This window comes from Stomoxys calcitrans, chromosome 2, assembly GCF_963082655.1.
Source record: "Stomoxys calcitrans chromosome 2, idStoCalc2.1, whole genome shotgun sequence".
Taxonomy (NCBI): Eukaryota; Metazoa; Arthropoda; class Insecta; order Diptera; family Muscidae; genus Stomoxys; species Stomoxys calcitrans.
The window spans coordinates 179521797-179540381 of NC_081553.1; the positions used below are offsets into that span (position 1 = coordinate 179521797).

Genomic DNA, 18585 nt, shown 5'->3' on the forward strand with positions numbered 1-18585 from the left:
GTCGATGGCAGCAGTGTCTCGCACTCGACTTCAAGGTTCATCTCAGGTATTCGATTGGAAACCTCTTCCCTTCTTTTCAGGTTTTCCATCGTCGCCTCGATTATACCGCGATGGTGTGAGCTGCTCCCATTCTCAATCCATTCTCTCATCTCCATTTTTGAAGACGACCAAGAATTTGTACCCCTTATGGGTTCGGAAAATATTATTTCGATGTATTTTAAACGGAATGACATAACAAATATAGCCTCCTTCTTCGGAGATGGGTATAAACATTTACTGTTGGAAAGCGACACCACTTAAGAGAAATTCACACGGCTGATTAGCTAAGGTAAATAAATACCTCACAAGTGTTGATCCCCCATTTGTACTTCTTGAGAACATAATTGTTAATCAACATGGCTGTTACGACTTCTAACATTTATACCGATAGACTGAATCGGCTCATAACTTTATTAGGCCTGTTTGGGATTTGAACGCGATTCTGTTGAAATTCCAAAAATCCAAGTACACTTGTTTTAGTTTTTTCCCTAAAAAGTCCAAAACCCTAAATAACTCCTTCAATGGTGAATGGTGTATATGAATCGGTCCAGCTGAACTTAAGGTATTTTTACGTATTTGATAATAATTTCCTTAACCCCTTCTACATGATCTTCGCTTAATTTCTTAAGTCTTCAAACCGTAAGAAGGCGAAAAATACATCCCCATCGTTGCAAAAGAAATATGTTTTAAATATTTAACGACTGCTGTCGAAGTCATAAAAATTTCCCATAACCCATTAACATGCGTTGCCATAATTCATCCACTGTTTTTTGTTAAACCTGAGCACACCAATTGCATCCTAATTTGCCATATAACATTTCAAATAAAACACATCCATGAAGTTTGATGCTTGTGAATGAATAACTTTTTAATTTCTCTCAGCGATCTCTCTCAGCGTTTATGCTGTTTGTTGTCCTTTGGCGCTTGTTCTACTCGATTCACTGTTCTCATTATCTTTTAATTACGTGCAGCATATTTTCTTAACATTTATTGGCATATTTTATACAGACACATTCGAAACATTTCATCAACCGCAAAAGCACGAACACACAGCCACACACATACACACTTGTCTTCATTAAAATTTTTATGGTCGTAATTTAGTCTCAATTGTTTGGGCCATACATTTTTTGCTTTGGTCTTCCTCCACACATAACAACATAAACAACTCGAGGGACAGAAGTAGAACAGTAAAACAGGAAGGATGTATGTATATTGACTGTCGTCAAGTTGTGCTGCCATTACTTAAGCCCAAACAATTGGCATTTAATTTCTTGGCAGACACGTACTTCATTAAGTCAACACTTACATATGCTCACAAGAATTCTAATAGATTTGCCTTTTGCAATCTTTTACCCTGCCATGCTGTTGTTTCTCGATGTATTGCTGCTGTTGTTGTTATTATTACAAGTTCTATTCTTTATTCAAACTCTTTCTATGGCTCACGGAAGCATGGAATACGAAAGGATGCAACAACATTGGCAATAAACTAACGCACACAAACAACACACATTTCCAGCAGCTAGCTGCTAAAGTCAAGCGCCCATTGTGTTGTGTTAGATATTTGTGTACATTGTGCTGAGACTTTAATGGAAAGTTTTGACAAACATTTGTCTGAGACGAAGACCAACATTTGCAGGACATGGCCATGCAGATGCATGGGGGAGCATGAGGGAGCATGGCAAGGCTTTCTAATTTTCATTTGGCGCTGCCATGTGCAAAAATGATGATAGCAGATAGTTAGAATTAAAATAAATATAAATATTTTCATTAAAAATTAACTAAAGTTGTAAATTGTTTTGCAAGCAGGATTTCATTATCTTGTAATCCAAAATGGAGATTTAACACATTTGAATAATTGAAAATGGAATAATGTTAAAGTGGTCGATCCAAAGTGGCAAATAACCACTATCAATGAACCTTCCGCGTTATGTTAAGACGGTGGTTTGGTTTACATGACGGCTAGGCGACATGACGTCAGCCAACACGCAGGTGATGTCCCCTATGAATGCAGTGCATTGCGTTGGCGAGAGGCGAGAGGAAATTAGGAATTGGAGGGGGGAGGGGGGGGGGAGGGTAAAAGGATGTAGTGCTTATTGACATTTGTCTTAAATCCTTGGATGCCAAAGTGGGTGGGAAAAGCAGTAGCCGGAAGTCGATTCCACATACGAACGGTTCGGGTGAAATAAGAATTCTCTCTATAATGCATTGTGCAGTCCGCTGGCCAATCAATTACAAACGTGGGGTGTGAATTCCTTGAATGTCTAGTATCCCTGACACACATCCTTACATCAGAAATAAGAAGACAAATATCAGACGAACACACACCATGAAAGTACCGATAGAACAGCGCCAAACAACCCACATTGCGACGATGATGAAGAGTTGGCAATAGAGTTGGATATCCCACTGTCCCCAATCAGACCATCGCTCTCCTCTGTACACGGTCCAGTAGCTTCAGGGATGATTTTGAAGCTCCAGTCCATACATGTTAAGAAGATCAGACGGAGTGAAGTAATTTTTACACCGTTTAAGGAAGCCTAAACACTTAAATGCTTCTTCGACACTTCGAATAAACGTTTAGCCCAACGGACATCACTTTGTATTTTCATGCCCAGAACATCAAGAGCTTCTGATTGCTCAACATCTACACCGTTGATAGACAAAGATTATCGTAATGGGTCAGCGAATCGTTTGTGTGACAACAAGCAGCACTGAGTCTTCCGTGCATTAAAATCTACTCGATTCATTCGACCCCACTCAGAAATGGCCAGCAAATCCTGGCAGAGTGTATCGTCCATAACTCGCTTCTGGTCCTCAATCTCTCGAAGACTCGGCCTATGGTCGAATGAGTACGACTGACAGAAATTAATATCATCCGCAAATGAGTAGTTCGGATTCGATGTCTGATCCAACAGATTGCTGATGAAAATTAGAACAAGTAAAAGCGTGCTAAGTTCGGCCGAGCCGAATCTTATATACCCTCCACCATGGAGCGCATTTGTCGATTTCTTTTCCCAGCATCTTTTCTTAGGTAAAAAAGGATATAAGAAAAGATTTGCTCTGCTATTAGAGGGATATCAAGATATGATCCAGTTTGGACTATAATTAAATTATATGTTGGAGACCTGTGTAAAATGTCAGCCAATTCGAATAAGAATTGCGCCCTTTGGGGATCGATTTATATGGGAGCTGTATCGGGATATAGACCGATTTAGACCATAATAAACACGTATGTTGCTGTTCATGAGAGGATCCGTCGTTCAAAATTTCAGGCAAATTGGATAATAATTGCGACCTCTAGAGGCTAAAGAAGTCAAGATTCCAGATCGGTTTATATGGCAGCTATATCAGGTTATGAACCGATTTAAACCTTATTTGACACAGTTGTTGAAAATAAGAATAAAATACGTTACGCAAATTTCAGCCAAATCGGATAGGAATTGCGACCTCTAGAAGCTCAAGAAGTCAAGTCCCCAGATCTGTTTATATGACAGCTATATCAGGTTATGGACCGATTTGAATCATACTTAGCACAGTTGTTGGATATGACAACAAAATATTTCGTGCAAAAATTCATTCCTATCGGATAAGAATTGGGCCTTCTAGAGGCTCAAGAAGTCTAGACCCAAGATCGGTTTATATGACAGCTATCTCAGGTTATTGACCGATTCGAACCATACTTGGCACAGTTGTTGGATATCATAACAAAACACGTCGTGCAAAATTTCATTCCAATCGGATAAGAATTGGGCCCTCTAGAGGCTCAAGAAGTCAAGACCCAAGATCGGTTTATATGACAGCTCATGGACCGATTCGAACCATACTTGGCACAGTTGTTGGATATAAAAACAAAACACGTCGTGCAAAATTTCAATCCAATTGGATAAGAATTGCGCACTCTAGAGGCTCAAGAAGTCAAGACCCAAGATCGGTTTATATGGCAGCTATATCAAAACATGGGCCGATATGGCCCATTTACAATGCCAATCGACCTACACTAATAAGAAGTAATTGTGCAAAATTTCAAGCGGCTAGCTTTACTCCTTCGGAAGTTTGCGTGCTAAAGACAGACAGACGGACGGACAGACGGGCGGACGGACAGACAGACGGACGGACAGATGGACAGACGGACGGACGGACGGACGGACAGACGGACGCACGGACAGAAGGACGTACATGGCTATATCGACATAAAATGTCGCGACGATCAAGAATATATATAATTTTGGGGTCTCAGACGAATATTTCGAGTAGTTAAAAACAGAATGACGAAATTAGTATAACCCCCATCCTATGGTGGAGGGTATAATAAAAGAAGGGGAAAAAACAGAGCCCTGGGGTACACCTGCGGTCAATTTGTGCTCATTGGATGAGAACTCATCTATAAGGTCTCGAATAGTGCGATCTCTATGAAAGCTCGAAATAATTCGAACGAAGCCATTACCGACATCAAATGCGACAAGCTTCAATAGTAATGCGCCGTGCCAGATCCTATCAAATGCCTTGGAGATATCCAGAGCCACAACCTTACTCTCACCAAACTGGTGGATTGAGCGACTCCAACGTTCCGACAGAAGTGCCATGAGGCCGCCCATACTGTTGGTCGCTAAGAAGGCCATTAGACTCTAAATACGGAGCATATCGCAATTGGCCGATAAATTGCAGGGTTGTTTGCCTCACCCTTCTTGGATATTGGCTGAACTTTTGCAACCTTTCAAAGCGCCGGGAAGACTCGCGCACGATAGGCAAGGTTGAAAAGGTTGCGTAATGGACGAGCGAGCGTCGAAGAACACTTGCGTAAGGCAAGTGTTAATATGTCATCCGGGCCCGGGGATTAATTTACGTCTAGATTGTCAAGAACCCTTTTAACTCCACGAGTTCGAAAAATATTTGGGCCATGATGCCAGATACATTTTCGATTGAGGGGAGTGGTTGATTGCTATCCGGCAGGGAAGAGTTCCCTGCAAATATATCAGCCAACAGGTTAGTCTTATCAACCGGGTCAGTGAACGTTTGATCGTCCTTAACAAGAGTTGGAATAGATGAAGAACTTCCCTTCACTCTATTCACGAACGACCATAAGCTCTTACTTCCTCGTGTAGTTTAGTAGTTTCGCGCCAAAGCACATTGGCACACGAAGATCTTGCCTGTTTGCGCAGCAGTTCAGTATTGGCATTTTTATCCAAGCGCCAGTTCCTGAATGCAACCTCTTTCGATCTGACAGCATCTCTGCATGTCTGATTAAACCAGCTTTTGTCGTCTGATTTAGCCGTTATAGTCTTAACTGTCGCCAGCCCTTGTTGCTAAGCGTTGGTTTTAGGTTTGAATCTAGGGTCAAGTTATCCATTTGTGGAACAAATTTCCCAGCATCGCCTTGGCTTAACTTTATCCACAAACTTAACATGGAGGAAAAGAATAAACGAAATTACCTTGGAAGGTAGGAACTGAACGGTTCAACACCGGGAATGCATTCTACAGGTCTCAAGTTCAGGTGAACAACCAACCATTACTACATCAGCAATCAATAACTCACCAATCAGACAAGATAACGTTGATTCGTTTGAAGCTTCTTGCAAAGATTTTTTTTTAAATTTGGAATGCTGTTACATGAAACTGATGGAATGGTTTCCAGATGATTTTTTGGGACCCGAACGAGCTAGGACTTCATCTTCTGATAGAGATGCAACCCACAAAAATATAAAGGAAAATCATAGAAAGCGAAGAAGCAAAAAAAGAAGATGACTAGAAACGCTGAAATTTTGGGACCAGAGCGAGCTGGGACTTCAATTTCTGATGGAGATGCAAACCACAAAAATATAAAGGAAAATCATAGAAAGCGAAGGAGCAAAAAAGGAAGATGACTAGAAAAGTTCTCTACCCTATCTAAAGAATATGGAAGGTGTAGACTAATTAGCGAATTGTGTCTTTAAAACGCACTCCGAACAAGGCTCTGACCCAAACCGATACTGCAGCTTGACCGGATCAAACTTGCACTGAAAGATGTTTGAATGTCCTACTATTCATGGAAATATGATTGAGGAGTGTAGAGAGGATTCTCCGGACTCTGTAATTTCGCCCATTAAGGACCTGCGGGAATACATCTCTCATACCAATGAGTGTTGTCCGACACAAGTTTAAGCTCAATGATAAGGGACCTTGCGCAGAGCGACACCACTTTAGTAGAGAAGTTTACACAGCTGATTAACTCAGGTAATTACCTCACTAGTGTCGCCCGCCCTAGTGGGGCAAAGTAATTGAAAAAGTAAGACGAATCCTTTATATTGATCGATGGTACCAAGTGACAGATAGACTTAAGACCATTGGCTGCGTTAATGATAAGTTAGTTTAGGTTGGGTTGGAGAGGATTCCTCAATCTTCTCCCTCATCCAGTCGCAGAGTTTATATCAAATTACACCTTCTCTCAGGATTCTTGTTTGAACCATTGAATGGGGCGGACGTTTTCTTATTTCACTCCCAAGAATTTTCCTGTAAGTCGTAACTGGTCATTATTTTTGGGAGAAAAGTTGAAGTCACTCAAGGATAGCTATAATAGTGGTATCTATTAGGCGGTTGATGATCTGCGTCTGTTTCTAGTGGAGTGGCAGATCTACAGCCCGGGAGTAGGCTTAGAATGGACTCCAAAGATCCAACAGCTCCGGCGGTGGTATCAGGCCGTAGCATGTTGTTTGCTACTGGAACCTCGACTGGTGGAGCGGCTGCTCCTGGCTTCACTAGCCGACAGACGCACCTGACTCGAGTCTAATGACATGGACCTATTCTAACTTCGCATGCCTATAATTTGCCTAGCCCATCAGCCTTCCCCGGCAAACCAACACGATTTTTGAGAGGTTGGAATAATAAAAGGCGAATCGTTCTAAGGTTTATTGAGAGGCTTGGTGAGAATGATTCTAAGACTCTTACTAATAGGGAGAGAGACTCCCTAAATTGGGCTCGGAAAATCGCTGCACAGGCTACCCCAAAGACTACACGTCTAGATTCGGAAACTGAGAGAGAAACTTAGGAGGTTGAAATAATAGAAGACGCATCGATCTCAGGTTTATTGAGAGGCTTGTTGCGAATGATCCTATGACTCTCACTGATAGGGGGAGAGACTCCATAAATTGGGCTCGGGGATTCGCTGCACAGGCTACCCCAAAGACTACACGTTTAGATTCGGAAACTGCACCGCAGTCCGCCAAAAGGCTGCGGTCGCCTGGAGGGCATCCCATGCCTAAAAGATCTAGAGCGAACAAAAGTAAGATGGGTCCAAAAACCTTTCCTAATGTCGCAAGGGGCAGTTTGGTGATGGTAGTTGTCGATAGGGGAGAAGAACAGGGCTGCATACCTAGGAATAATTGGAGTGGGATAGTCAATGGGGTGTCATCAGTATACTTCGATGTCCTTGCGGAATTTACTGAGTCTCCTCCAGTTTGTGGCGATTCAGACTAGTATCGGGGCCGTTACAGACTAATTGTAATCAACACTCACCGAAGTATGTATCGTTGTGCGCTAAAAAAGATTGGTGAGATCTGGCCAGGTGCAACACTAGATTTAGTCCAGAAGAAAGATATTCCCTCTCGACCAATGGCGCATGCTTCGATACCAAGGATTCCCTTAGATCCTGAATCGATACTTGGAAGACTAAGGGAATGTAATCTCAATCTTTCAACCACCTACTGAAAGATTGGTAGATTGGATGAGATAATGATGACCGAAGACATGCAGTATTCGTACTAAACTCCGGTTGTCTCGCAGACCTCAACAAGTCTGAAGGAGTTGTATTCTACGAATTAAACAAGTTGAGACTGAAAGTCTATAGAAGCGGTGGGGTTACCGAATGTGATCTAGGAGTAAATCCGTGCGAAAAAGAAGTAGTTCTTTTTACCAGGTAAGACATGTTAGTTACAGTGGTACCTGTCACCTTGGGAGGACCGAATGTTTCATTTACTGAAAGCGCAAAAGATCTGGGAGCTTTTCTGGACAGGAAATTGAACTTCAAATCTAACATTGTGGAAAGGGTAAGAAAGGCAACTCTTGACCTACGCAACTGTAAGGATTTAGACCTCTTCTCATGCACTGGGTATATACTGCATTTGTCAGACTTATAATGCTATATGGTGTTGTGATGTGGTGGAAGGCGCTTCAAAATTCCACCTACTGTTCAATACTCAACCGGATTCAAAGGACAGGTTGTTTGTGCATCACAGCCGCACTGAGGCCGACCCCATCTGCCTCACTGAATTTGTTTCTACACCTCAGGTCTCTGGACATTGTGGCGAGACAAATTGCTACAACCACTGCTGTGAGACCAAGGGAGTTTTCTCTTTGGTTATGGCGGCTACGATCACTGTGTTATCCTTAATACAATGTCCCATATTCCAGTACTGTACCACTAGTTCTGATAGAACCGATTGGAAATACGATGTCCCTGGTAATAGAAGTGACATAGACTTCTACACGGTTGGGTCCAAATAAGACGACCAGCCGGGCTTAAATCGATAAGTGTATCAAGCGGAGATCCTTGCATTTAAGGAAGTGGTGGAATGGCTAAGATATAATGTCACAACGATAACTGGCATAAATATCTTCTCAGACAGCCAGGCAGCCATTAACTCCCTGGAGATCGTATTTCTGAACACAAAAACCATCCTCGACTGTAGCAGATCTCTGAACGAGATGGCTGAGCAGTTCAATATTCACCGGTTCTGGGTGCTGGGCCACAGAGATATCCCTGGGAATTCTAAAGCAGACGAGCTGGCGAGACTAGGAAGTACCTTACACACTCCATGGACACACTCCGGAAGCAGTCAGGAGGAGTTCCATTTTGGGTTCTCATTTCTTTGAGATCTAATCTGATTTAGCGGATGTGAACATTCTCAAGTGGTTGGGCTTTTTAAAGCGATCTGGATGGTTCAACGGTGGGAACTAGAAGGCATCTTCCTTCTCCTGTTCCTGTGGTATCACAATGGACGAAAACGTCTGAGTCTGATGGCAGACTGCCACTTAAACTTAAGCTAACCTAACGTAACCTAAGTCCGTCGGATCAGACCGGAAGGGCAACGAATGATAGACGGCCACAAATGGGGGGCTGTAAGCATTCCAAAATTATTTGGCCTAGTCTGGACTTGACTTTGATGTTTCTGGTTAGAAAAGACTTCCCAGTCATTGTGTCCGTCATGACAGGGAAAACATGCTGACAGACTGAAGGTTGCCAGTAACGACTTTTGCCGAAGCTGTGAGGATGCCGAGGAAGAAGAGACTATAGAACATCTGCTGCATGTATGTCCCGCACTGGCAGTCAGAAGGTTCCACTTTAGGTTCTCATTTCTTTGAGAACTTATCTGATTTAGCGCTTTAAAAAGCCCAACAGTGGTTGGGCTTTTTAAAGCGATCTGGATGGTTCAACGGTAGGAACTATTGGGTTGCCCAAAAAGTAATTGCGGATTTTTTAAAAGAAAGAAAATGTAAATTTTTTATGAAACTTAGAATGAACTTTAATCAAATATACTTTTTTTACACTTTTTTTCTAAAGCAAGCTTAAAGTAACAGCTGATAACTGACCGAAGAAAGAATGCAATTACAGAGTCACAAGCTGTGAAAAAAATTGTCAACGCCGACTATATGAAAAATCCGCAATTATTTTGGGCAACCATAGAAGGCATCTTTCTTCTTCTGTTTCTGTGGTATCACTAACTATCACGTCTAAGTGAGTCCGATGGCAGACTGCCACTTATAATTAAGCTAACCTTACCTAACCTAAGTCTGTTGGATCAGACCGGAAGGGCCACGAATGATAGACGGTCACAAATGGGGATCTATGAGCATTTCAAAATTATATGGTTTAATCTAGACTAGACTTTGCTGTCACTGGCTAGAACCGACGTCTCAGTCATTGTGTCTATCATGACAGGTCACTTTCTGATAGGAAAACATGCTGACAGACTGAAGGTTGCCAGTAACGACTTTTGCTGAAGCTGTTAGGATGTCGAGAAAGAAGAAACTATAGAACATCTACAGTATGTGTGTCTTGCACTGGCAGTCAGAAGAAGTTCTAATTTAGGTTCTCATTTCTTTGAGAACTTGTCTGATTTAGCGGATGTGAACATTCGCAAGTTGTTGGGCTTTGTTTCAACGGTGGGAACAAGAAACCACCTTCTTTCTTCTGTGTCTGTGTGGTGTCACAATGAACGAAAACATCTGAGTGAGACTGCCACTTTAACCTTACCTTACCTTGACAGAAAGGAGATAGACGAACTTCTTACTTTCGGCCGAAGTTCGTTGATTACCATAACACGGGGCCTTGAGCCCTAAGGTTGCGCTTATGGGAATCTTTTTTTAAGAGTGCTGTAGAAAGTGTTGAATACTTATGTTCTCTTGTTGTAGCATCCCTTCGTATCTTTGTTTGGATACTTTTTAATGTAAAATGCTGAAGAAACCTTTTGTTTACTTGCTTCTTGCCGTTTAAATCATCCATCCTTGATATAGTATTTTAATGGATCTACCTTTGTGTACATCCTTTGGTCTTTCTTTCGTCGTTTCTAGCTCAGTTTATAAAAATCGCGCAATGTAAAATGTTCCAAAAAATAGATTTTTTCATGGTTTCGTGGCCTCATGTTGCCCCTCCACCTGCACATATAGTTAACTTGAATATTTCAACAGCCACTTTAATGTAACCTAACCTTATCTAAACGAAGAACAGTCAAACATTGAGCATCATATTCTACCATCACCCTTACTACAGCCGATAGTATTCTGCACCTGAAATTCTAGATTGATATCTGACAATCCTTCTTAGCATAACTTAATGCTTATAAATATAAAGGCGTGTATGTATGCAAATGGGAATGTACGTGTGCATAGCGTATAACCAACAGCTTTGCATACTAATTAAGTACACGATTGCGAAAGGAATCTCAAAGCAAAACATTCTAACCAACACTAATATCAAAATGTCTTTAGTGCCGGAGGATTGCATATCCTTCCGTACCAGCACACACACAGACACCCATGGCAAAACGGCGGAGTAAGAGAAGACGTGTAACAAGGATTTTTAATAAAATCCCAAAGCATAATACTTTATCTACCTTCCAAGTAGTAATATGAAAATATGTGCTGGAGAGTGAGTGTACTTGAATGTTTCAGTGTATTGGTGTAAGCGTGTGAATATGCGTAAACTTGCCGGTAAGTATGCAGCAAAATATGAAGAATCCAAGGAATGTTGTCGTTTACTCTTTTTTTTTTTTTTTTTTTTTTTTTTTGCTTGCAGCCAATTACAAAGAAAGGAAATCCGGTTGACTTAGACATGCACACACGCATATAATCCTCCCTCTCTCTCTGCTTGCCATGACAGACACAATGGTGAAATTATATCAGCAACAAGAACATGTTTGTCATTGTCATTGCACCAACGACACAACTTTGACTAATTAAAATGGTTATTTGGCTAGAAAAAATGGTAGGATATCATTCAGATGGCATTTAACGCATTTCTTCTTATCAACCAAGTGCGGTAATAGGTACATTTGTGTATGTGGGTACATGAGTTTGCTATGTCAAGAAAATTGCACAGTAAAAAAATTTCTTGGAAAACTGTTAGCAATACAAGCATGCCAGCATTGTGACAAACTAAGAACATTATGCACACATATGTAAATCCATCTTAATTAATGATTTTTTTCTCTTTAGAAAAATCAAGGATGTTGACAGCAGACGTATGGCCAGTTTATTTGATTTTTCTTTGCAAGAAAAAGTTATACAAATGCCAATTATGGTTATGCACAATTGGAAATCTGTAGTTAAAGTAGTTTAGTTTAGTTTGACTAAAATGTCTCTTGACCAGTACCTGTGACGGAAAATAGTAAATTTAAATCAGCACCTTTGTAAGTTAAGTGAAATTCCACCAAAATACAAGTACAGAGTATTCCAATAAAGGTTTTTGTATTTACCACCATGGTCCCCTTTATATTTCATTGTTTGAAACACCATGAATTATTGGCATTAAAATTTACAACATAGATATTCCGGGAACTTTCCAACATATAGTGTGGCACCTGAAAAAGACTCACTCAAGGGGATTTACGCAAAAATTGTGTCTGAATCAAAAAATTTGTTTCATTGCAATTTGACAAGTTTTGTTACTGAATCGCTTGTTGAATTGCAAATGTCTGACACTGTAAATTTATATGTAGAAGTCAGTGGAGGGACTGCCTTCACTACATTGGAATGTGGCACGAAGAGTTAACAAATTCACACTGGTATATCTCATTCACTCCAAGTACTGCCTCGGTATAAGCAAGTAGCATATGTTCTCCTATGTAGTGTGTGTGTCATGCCTATTCACACCTGCATCTCACATAATCTTCTCCAGAATGGTATTAAGGAGATACACGATAGGATGTCTCCCCGTCTGAAACCTTCTTTGGTATTGAACGGTTCAGAGAGGTTCTTTTCTATTTTAACTTAGGAGCGTGTATCATAAAACGTCATCCTGCAAAATCGTATCATATAGGGCTGTCGAAGGCGGTTTTGTAGTCAACAAAAAGATTGATGATTTGTATACACACCACCAAAGGATGGGGGTATATTCATTTTGTCATTCCATTTGCAACACATCACAATATCCATTTCCGACCCTATTTTATATATAAAAATCAATTTGTGTTTGTTTGTTTGTTTGTATATTTGTGTGTTCCTTATAGACTCAGAAACGGCTGAACCAATTTTCTTGAAATTTTCACAGATGGAGTATAATGATCCCGTGGTGAAAATAGGGTACTAAATTTGTTGATATCTGAAGGGGGGGCGGACCCTCCCCCTTACCCTAATTTTCTGAAACGCCAGATCTCGGAGATGGGTGGTGCGATTTAAGCGAAATTTTGTGTGCTCTCATATAGTACCTTAAAAATAAAAATTGGTATCCAAATTTCGGATGGGGTACCTAGGGGGGCCGCCCCACCCTAAAACCTACCAAACATATACTTAGACCAATCACAATAATATGGGACTCAAATTAAAGGTATTTAGGATAAGAAAACGTATCTGATATCCATTTGTCGAACCAAGTGCTAGGGTAACCACCCCAACCCCCAAAACACCCCTAAATCGGACATATTTACCGGCAATATGGCAATATGGGACTCAAATGAAAAGTATTTGCGAGTAGAATACGAATCTGTTATATAAATGTGGGACCACGTTTCTGGGGGTCCACCCCTTCCGCAAAACACCCCTCCTAACAGGACTTATTTACTGACCATAGAAATATGGGGCTTAAATAAAAGGTATTTGAGTATAGAATTCGAATCTGATATCCAAATATGAGACCAAGTGTATGAGCCCCCCATAAAGACCTATTCGCCGATTTAGGGTCTTAGGCCCATAAAAGCCACATTTATTATCCGATTTTGCTGAAATTTGGGACAGTGAGTTGTGTTAGCCCCTTCAACATCCTTTGTCAGTTTGGCTCAGATCGGTTCAGATTTGGATATAGCTGCCATATAGACCGATACTCCGATTTACGGTCTTAGGTCCATAAAAGCCACATTTATTATCTGATTTTGCTGAAAATTGGGACAGTGAGTTAAGTTAGGCTCCTCGATATCTTTCTGCAATATGGCACAGATCGGTTCAGAATTGGATATAGCTGCCATATACACCGATCCTCCGATTTAGAGTATAAGGTCCATAAAAGCCACATTTATTATCTGATTTTGCCGAAATTTGGTACAGTAAGTTACGTTAGGCTCTTCGACAACTTTCTGCAATTTGGCTCAGATCGGCCCAGATTTGGAATAGCTGCCATATAGGCCAATCTCTCGATATAAGGTTTTGGGCCAATAAAAGGCGCACTTATTGTCCGTTTTCGCCGAAGTTTGGAACAGTAAGTAACGTTAGGCTCTTCGATAAATTTCTGCAATTTGGCCTAGATCGGTTCAGATTTGGGTATAGCTGCCATATAGACCGATCGCTCGATTTAAGGGTTTAGGCCCAAAAAATTATTTCGTTGCGACTTTAGAGTTAAATATTTCACACAGTACGCTCGATAGTATCTTGGATGCGATGGAGAGGAGACTAATTCCTCTGTAGTTGACACATACCACTTTGTCCCCTTTAAAGTGTACCGGTCGTAGTATGCTGAAGTTCCAATCATTGGTTATGCGTTCATCTAGCCAGATTGCGCATACAAGCTGATGCATATGCCTAATCAGCGTGTCGCCTCCGGTCTTATCCTGTTCCAAAGCCATCTGTTTGATGTTTAATTCTTTGGTAGAATTTTCGGACTTCATTCTCGCTCCTTAACATCTCGATTGCCTCACACTTACATCATTCCTTTGCCTGCTTTTTCTTGCTGAAGAGACGTTTTTGCTTTCTCCTTTTCTAACGATAACTCTCCTTCATCTGGCGCGTTGCTACTGACAGTAAAGTTGCTTTGTACGCCACACTCGTGGCTTCAGTAGCTTTGTGGAACTCCTGGTCGTACCATGGGTTCCTTGGAGGAGGCCTTGGTACCCAAGTACGGATTTCGCAGCTCTTTCTACGAAGTGGACAATGGTTTGCCATTGCGCTGATATAATATCAGGACAGAGAGTGCTTTCTTTAAGAAATGGGGAAGACGAGTGGAGTATGCCGTTGCCATCTGTTGTGTTTGCAGCCTTCCGATGTCCACTAGTGGGCGCAATTCTTGCATGAAGTTCTTTGGTTTGACTTTCAACTATTACGCCATGTATGGCTCAAATCGGTCCATAACCTGATATAGCTGCCATATAAACCGATATAGGATCTTGATTGCTTCAGCCACTAGAGGGCGCAATTCTCTTCTGATTTGGCTGAAATTTTGCATAAAGTGTTTTGTTATGACTTCCAAGATCTATACTACGTATGGTAGAAATCGATTCATAACCTGACATAACTGCCATATAAACCGATCTTGGATATTGATTTCTTGAACTACTAGAAAGAACAATTCTCATCCGATTTGGCTGAAATTTAGCATGAAGCGTTTTGTTATGCTTTCCAAGAACTGTGCTTAGTATGGTTCAAATCGGTCCATAACCTCAGATAGCTGCCACATAAACCGTTCCTGGATCTTGACTTCTTGAGCCACTAGAGGGCGCAATTATCATCCGATGTGGCTGAAATTATGACTTTCAATAACTGTACCAAGTATGGTTTAAATCGGTCTATAACCTGATATAGCTACCATATTAGCCGATATAGGATCCTGACTTCTTGAGCCACTTGAGGGCGCAATTCACATTCGATTTGGCTGAATTTTGCATGAAGTGTTTTGTTATGACTTTTAAGTACTGTGCTTAGCATGGATCAAATCTGCCCAAAACCTAATATAGCTGCCATATAAACCGATCTTGGATCTTGACTTTTTGAGCCACTAGAGGGCGCAATTCTCATTCGATTTGGCTGAAATTTAGCATGAAGTGTTTTGTTATGCTTTCCAAGAACTGTGATAAATATGGTCCAAATCGGTCCATAACCTCAGATAGCTGCCACATAAACCGTTCCTGGATCTTGACTTCTTGAGCCATTAGAGGGCGCAATTCTCATCTGATTTGGCTGAAATTTAGTACAACGGTTTCTCCCGGTTCAATCGATCTTGCAGCTAATGCAGCTCCCATATAAACCGATCTTCCGAATTCGCTTCTTGAGCCTTTACAAGGCCCAATTCTTAACCGAATGGACTGAATTGTTGCACAATGAACTGCCGGCGATAAACTTGGTTAACCCAAAACCTTTCGGGTCGACGCAGTCCTGTGGAACAGCGAAACAGTCGGTAGGACGGCGAAAATCCTATGGGTTGATCCGGATCGTGAGAGGACGAGGCGGGACAAGTGATGGCATTTGTAGAGCATGTGCTGCAAGTGATGGCATTTGTAGGGTATGTGGGGCAGATGATGAGACGTTGGAGCATTTCCTATATCATTTCCTATGTCCTTTAGGGTTCAGGTTACGGTCTGATGCCACCAACATAGCCATTTAGATCGTCGACGTAGATCGTCAACTTCCTAATGGATAATTCAACTGTACCTATTATTGAAAGGCTATAAAATTTTTTTTGCATAATAGGCAGTATCTATTTCTAGATAATAAAAATACACTTCTGATCCACTCAACGGTTACTTTAATAATTCTGGCTATAAGAAATAATAATGCTGGGTATAAGAAATGAGCAAATTTCATAAAATAAGTTATTAATGCTTTATAAATATCCCAACATTTATATACCTTGTATGACTTAATCAATTTAATAAAGTTAGCGAACACGGCTCTAAATACTAATGGTGTTGCCCACCTTCATCAACATGCAAATGCACAACAGCACGTTTGCATTGGCTGATATTGGTAGTGAAAACCACAACCTTATATATAGCAGTCAAGCTAACTAAGCGGCCATCTATTTTATGAAAGGCCTCTAGCGAATCCACAAAAAGGCCAAGAACTTTTGCAAAAAAAAAAAACTTTTTTCAAAACTCTTTTTTTTTCGAAAAAAAACTTGTTTTTCAATCTACAAATGTGAAAATAACAAAGTTTGTGCGGAACAAAAACACACTCACACAACTTGGACAACAAAAACAAAACTACCAGGCATTGCGAACTTTTAATGGAAAACGCAATAATCTACACTGCCAGCACAATTTGCAGCGAGTAGAACTTTCTCTTTGAGTCAGTGGTTTTGAAGGTGTAACCCTTAACAGTCCTCCATTTCCAAAGGGAAAACGAATTGGGAACGATGAATGATGAATGAAGGTGAGATCATCACGTCCTTCCGTAGCTGGGATGGTCACGTAACACCATTGTTAGACAAATATCAAACCTTCAAAGCACCAACAACATCGGCAGTGGCAACAGCGACAAAATCCATCAGCGAATGGATTTATGAACAAACAAAAAAATGCCAAAAACATAAAAAACACAAAAACTCCCCAAAGAATCAGTTTTGAAAGATAGGACAGGAAAGCAAAAACAAAATCTAAAAGACTTACCGTTGAACCCATTTAAATGAGGGCATAGGATTGCCATCGGCCACACACTCAAAGGCGGCCGGTGTGAAAAGTGGAGCTGTGGTTAAGCGATCCGGTCCAGCGGACAATATTTTGGGAGGATCTGAAAACAATGAACAAAGTTGATATAAAAACAATGTTTAAGGTTTTTTAAACTTTGCTTTTTTTAAACTTACATTTAACATCAAGCTGCACGGATAGCTGTTCGGAGGTACCAACTGAATTTTGTGCCTGACAAGTATATAAGCCCGCATCACGTCTTCCAACGGGCCGCAACTGTAAAGTTTCCTGCAATACACAAACAAAAAGCAACGACGATGAAGAGAGTTAGTCAGTATGCATGTAACGCTGAGACAACATAGACATTACTATTACATGCAATATTAAATTTAAATTAAGTTTATGGGGTATGAGAGAATATGATGGACGAGGGGAGGTATGACCAAGACTCACAGTTCAGATAGCAAAAAAAAAATAATCTGCCTTTACTTAACTTAGATAAAGTTCACCGCTAATATAGACAAACACATATGGCTAGAATATCTGAATGACAATCTACGTTATGGCCCCAAAAAAGTTTTATTTTCATAAAATTTTCATTCTTCAAGTACAAAGTGTTGTTGATTTACATCTCTACTCTAGTAGAGCTTCAAAATTCAAGTCGAAGAGTAGTATTAAAATGGTTTACAAAGAACCAATAGCTGAGGTGTTGGTATCAGATTGTAGCAAGTTATCTGCCGTTTGAGAAGAAGACGCGTGCGAGAGAATTCGAGAGGGTCCAGAGACTCGCCTGCGTCGGGGTCACAGGGGCAGGAAGGCCTAGAGGCCATGCTATATTTGCAGGCTATTGAGGCCTATATTCGAAACTGCGCCGCCAAGGTCGCGCTTAGGCTGAGGGAGCTCGGCATGCTGAAGGAGGATGGTTGCGACCATAGTATGATGCGGAGGGTAGACTGAGGAGGATCTCCGACTATCTGGGACCAGTGCCGTCCGTCCGTCTGGCTGTCTGTGGAAGGCACGCTAACTTTCGAAGGAGTAATGTTAGACGCTTGGAATTTTGCACACATGCTTCCTATCAATGTAGGCCGGTTGGGATTGCAAATGGGTCAAATCCGTCCATATTTTGATGTAGCTGATATAAACACCGATCTTGGATCTTGATTTCTTGAACCTCTAGACGGTGCAATTCTTATCCGATTTGACTGAAATTTAGTATGAAGTGTTTTCTAATGACTTGCATCAGCTGTGTTAAGTATGATCAAAATCGATTCATAACTTGATGTAGCTGTCATATAAACCTATCCTGGATATTGTCTTCTTGAGCCTCAGAAGAGCGCAATTATATGCTGATTTCGCATGAAGTCTTTTGTTTCAACTTCCAACAATTATGCCATGTATGGTAAAAATCGGTTCATAACCTGATATAGCCCTCCAATAAAATAGTCTCCCGTTCATACTTTTTGAGCCTATAGAGGGCGCAATTCTTAACCGAATTGGCTGAACTTTTGTACAATTGACCTGAAACATA

General features: G+C 40.9%; 1 protein-coding gene across 1 annotated transcript in view; it reads right to left on the bottom strand.

Moving 5' to 3' along the window:
* The window catches only part of LOC106086113 (irregular chiasm C-roughest protein), a 1171308-nt gene that overhangs the window by 246090 nt on the left and 906633 nt on the right, over positions 1 to 18585 (bottom strand). Inside the window, exons 10-11 of the mRNA XM_059363383.1 lie at positions 17234 to 17345; positions 17040 to 17160 (exon numbers count right to left, since the gene is read on the bottom strand). Coding sequence (XP_059219366.1) covers positions 17040 to 17160; positions 17234 to 17345 — 233 coding nt within the window. The remainder of the gene's footprint in view (positions 1 to 17039; positions 17161 to 17233; positions 17346 to 18585) is intronic.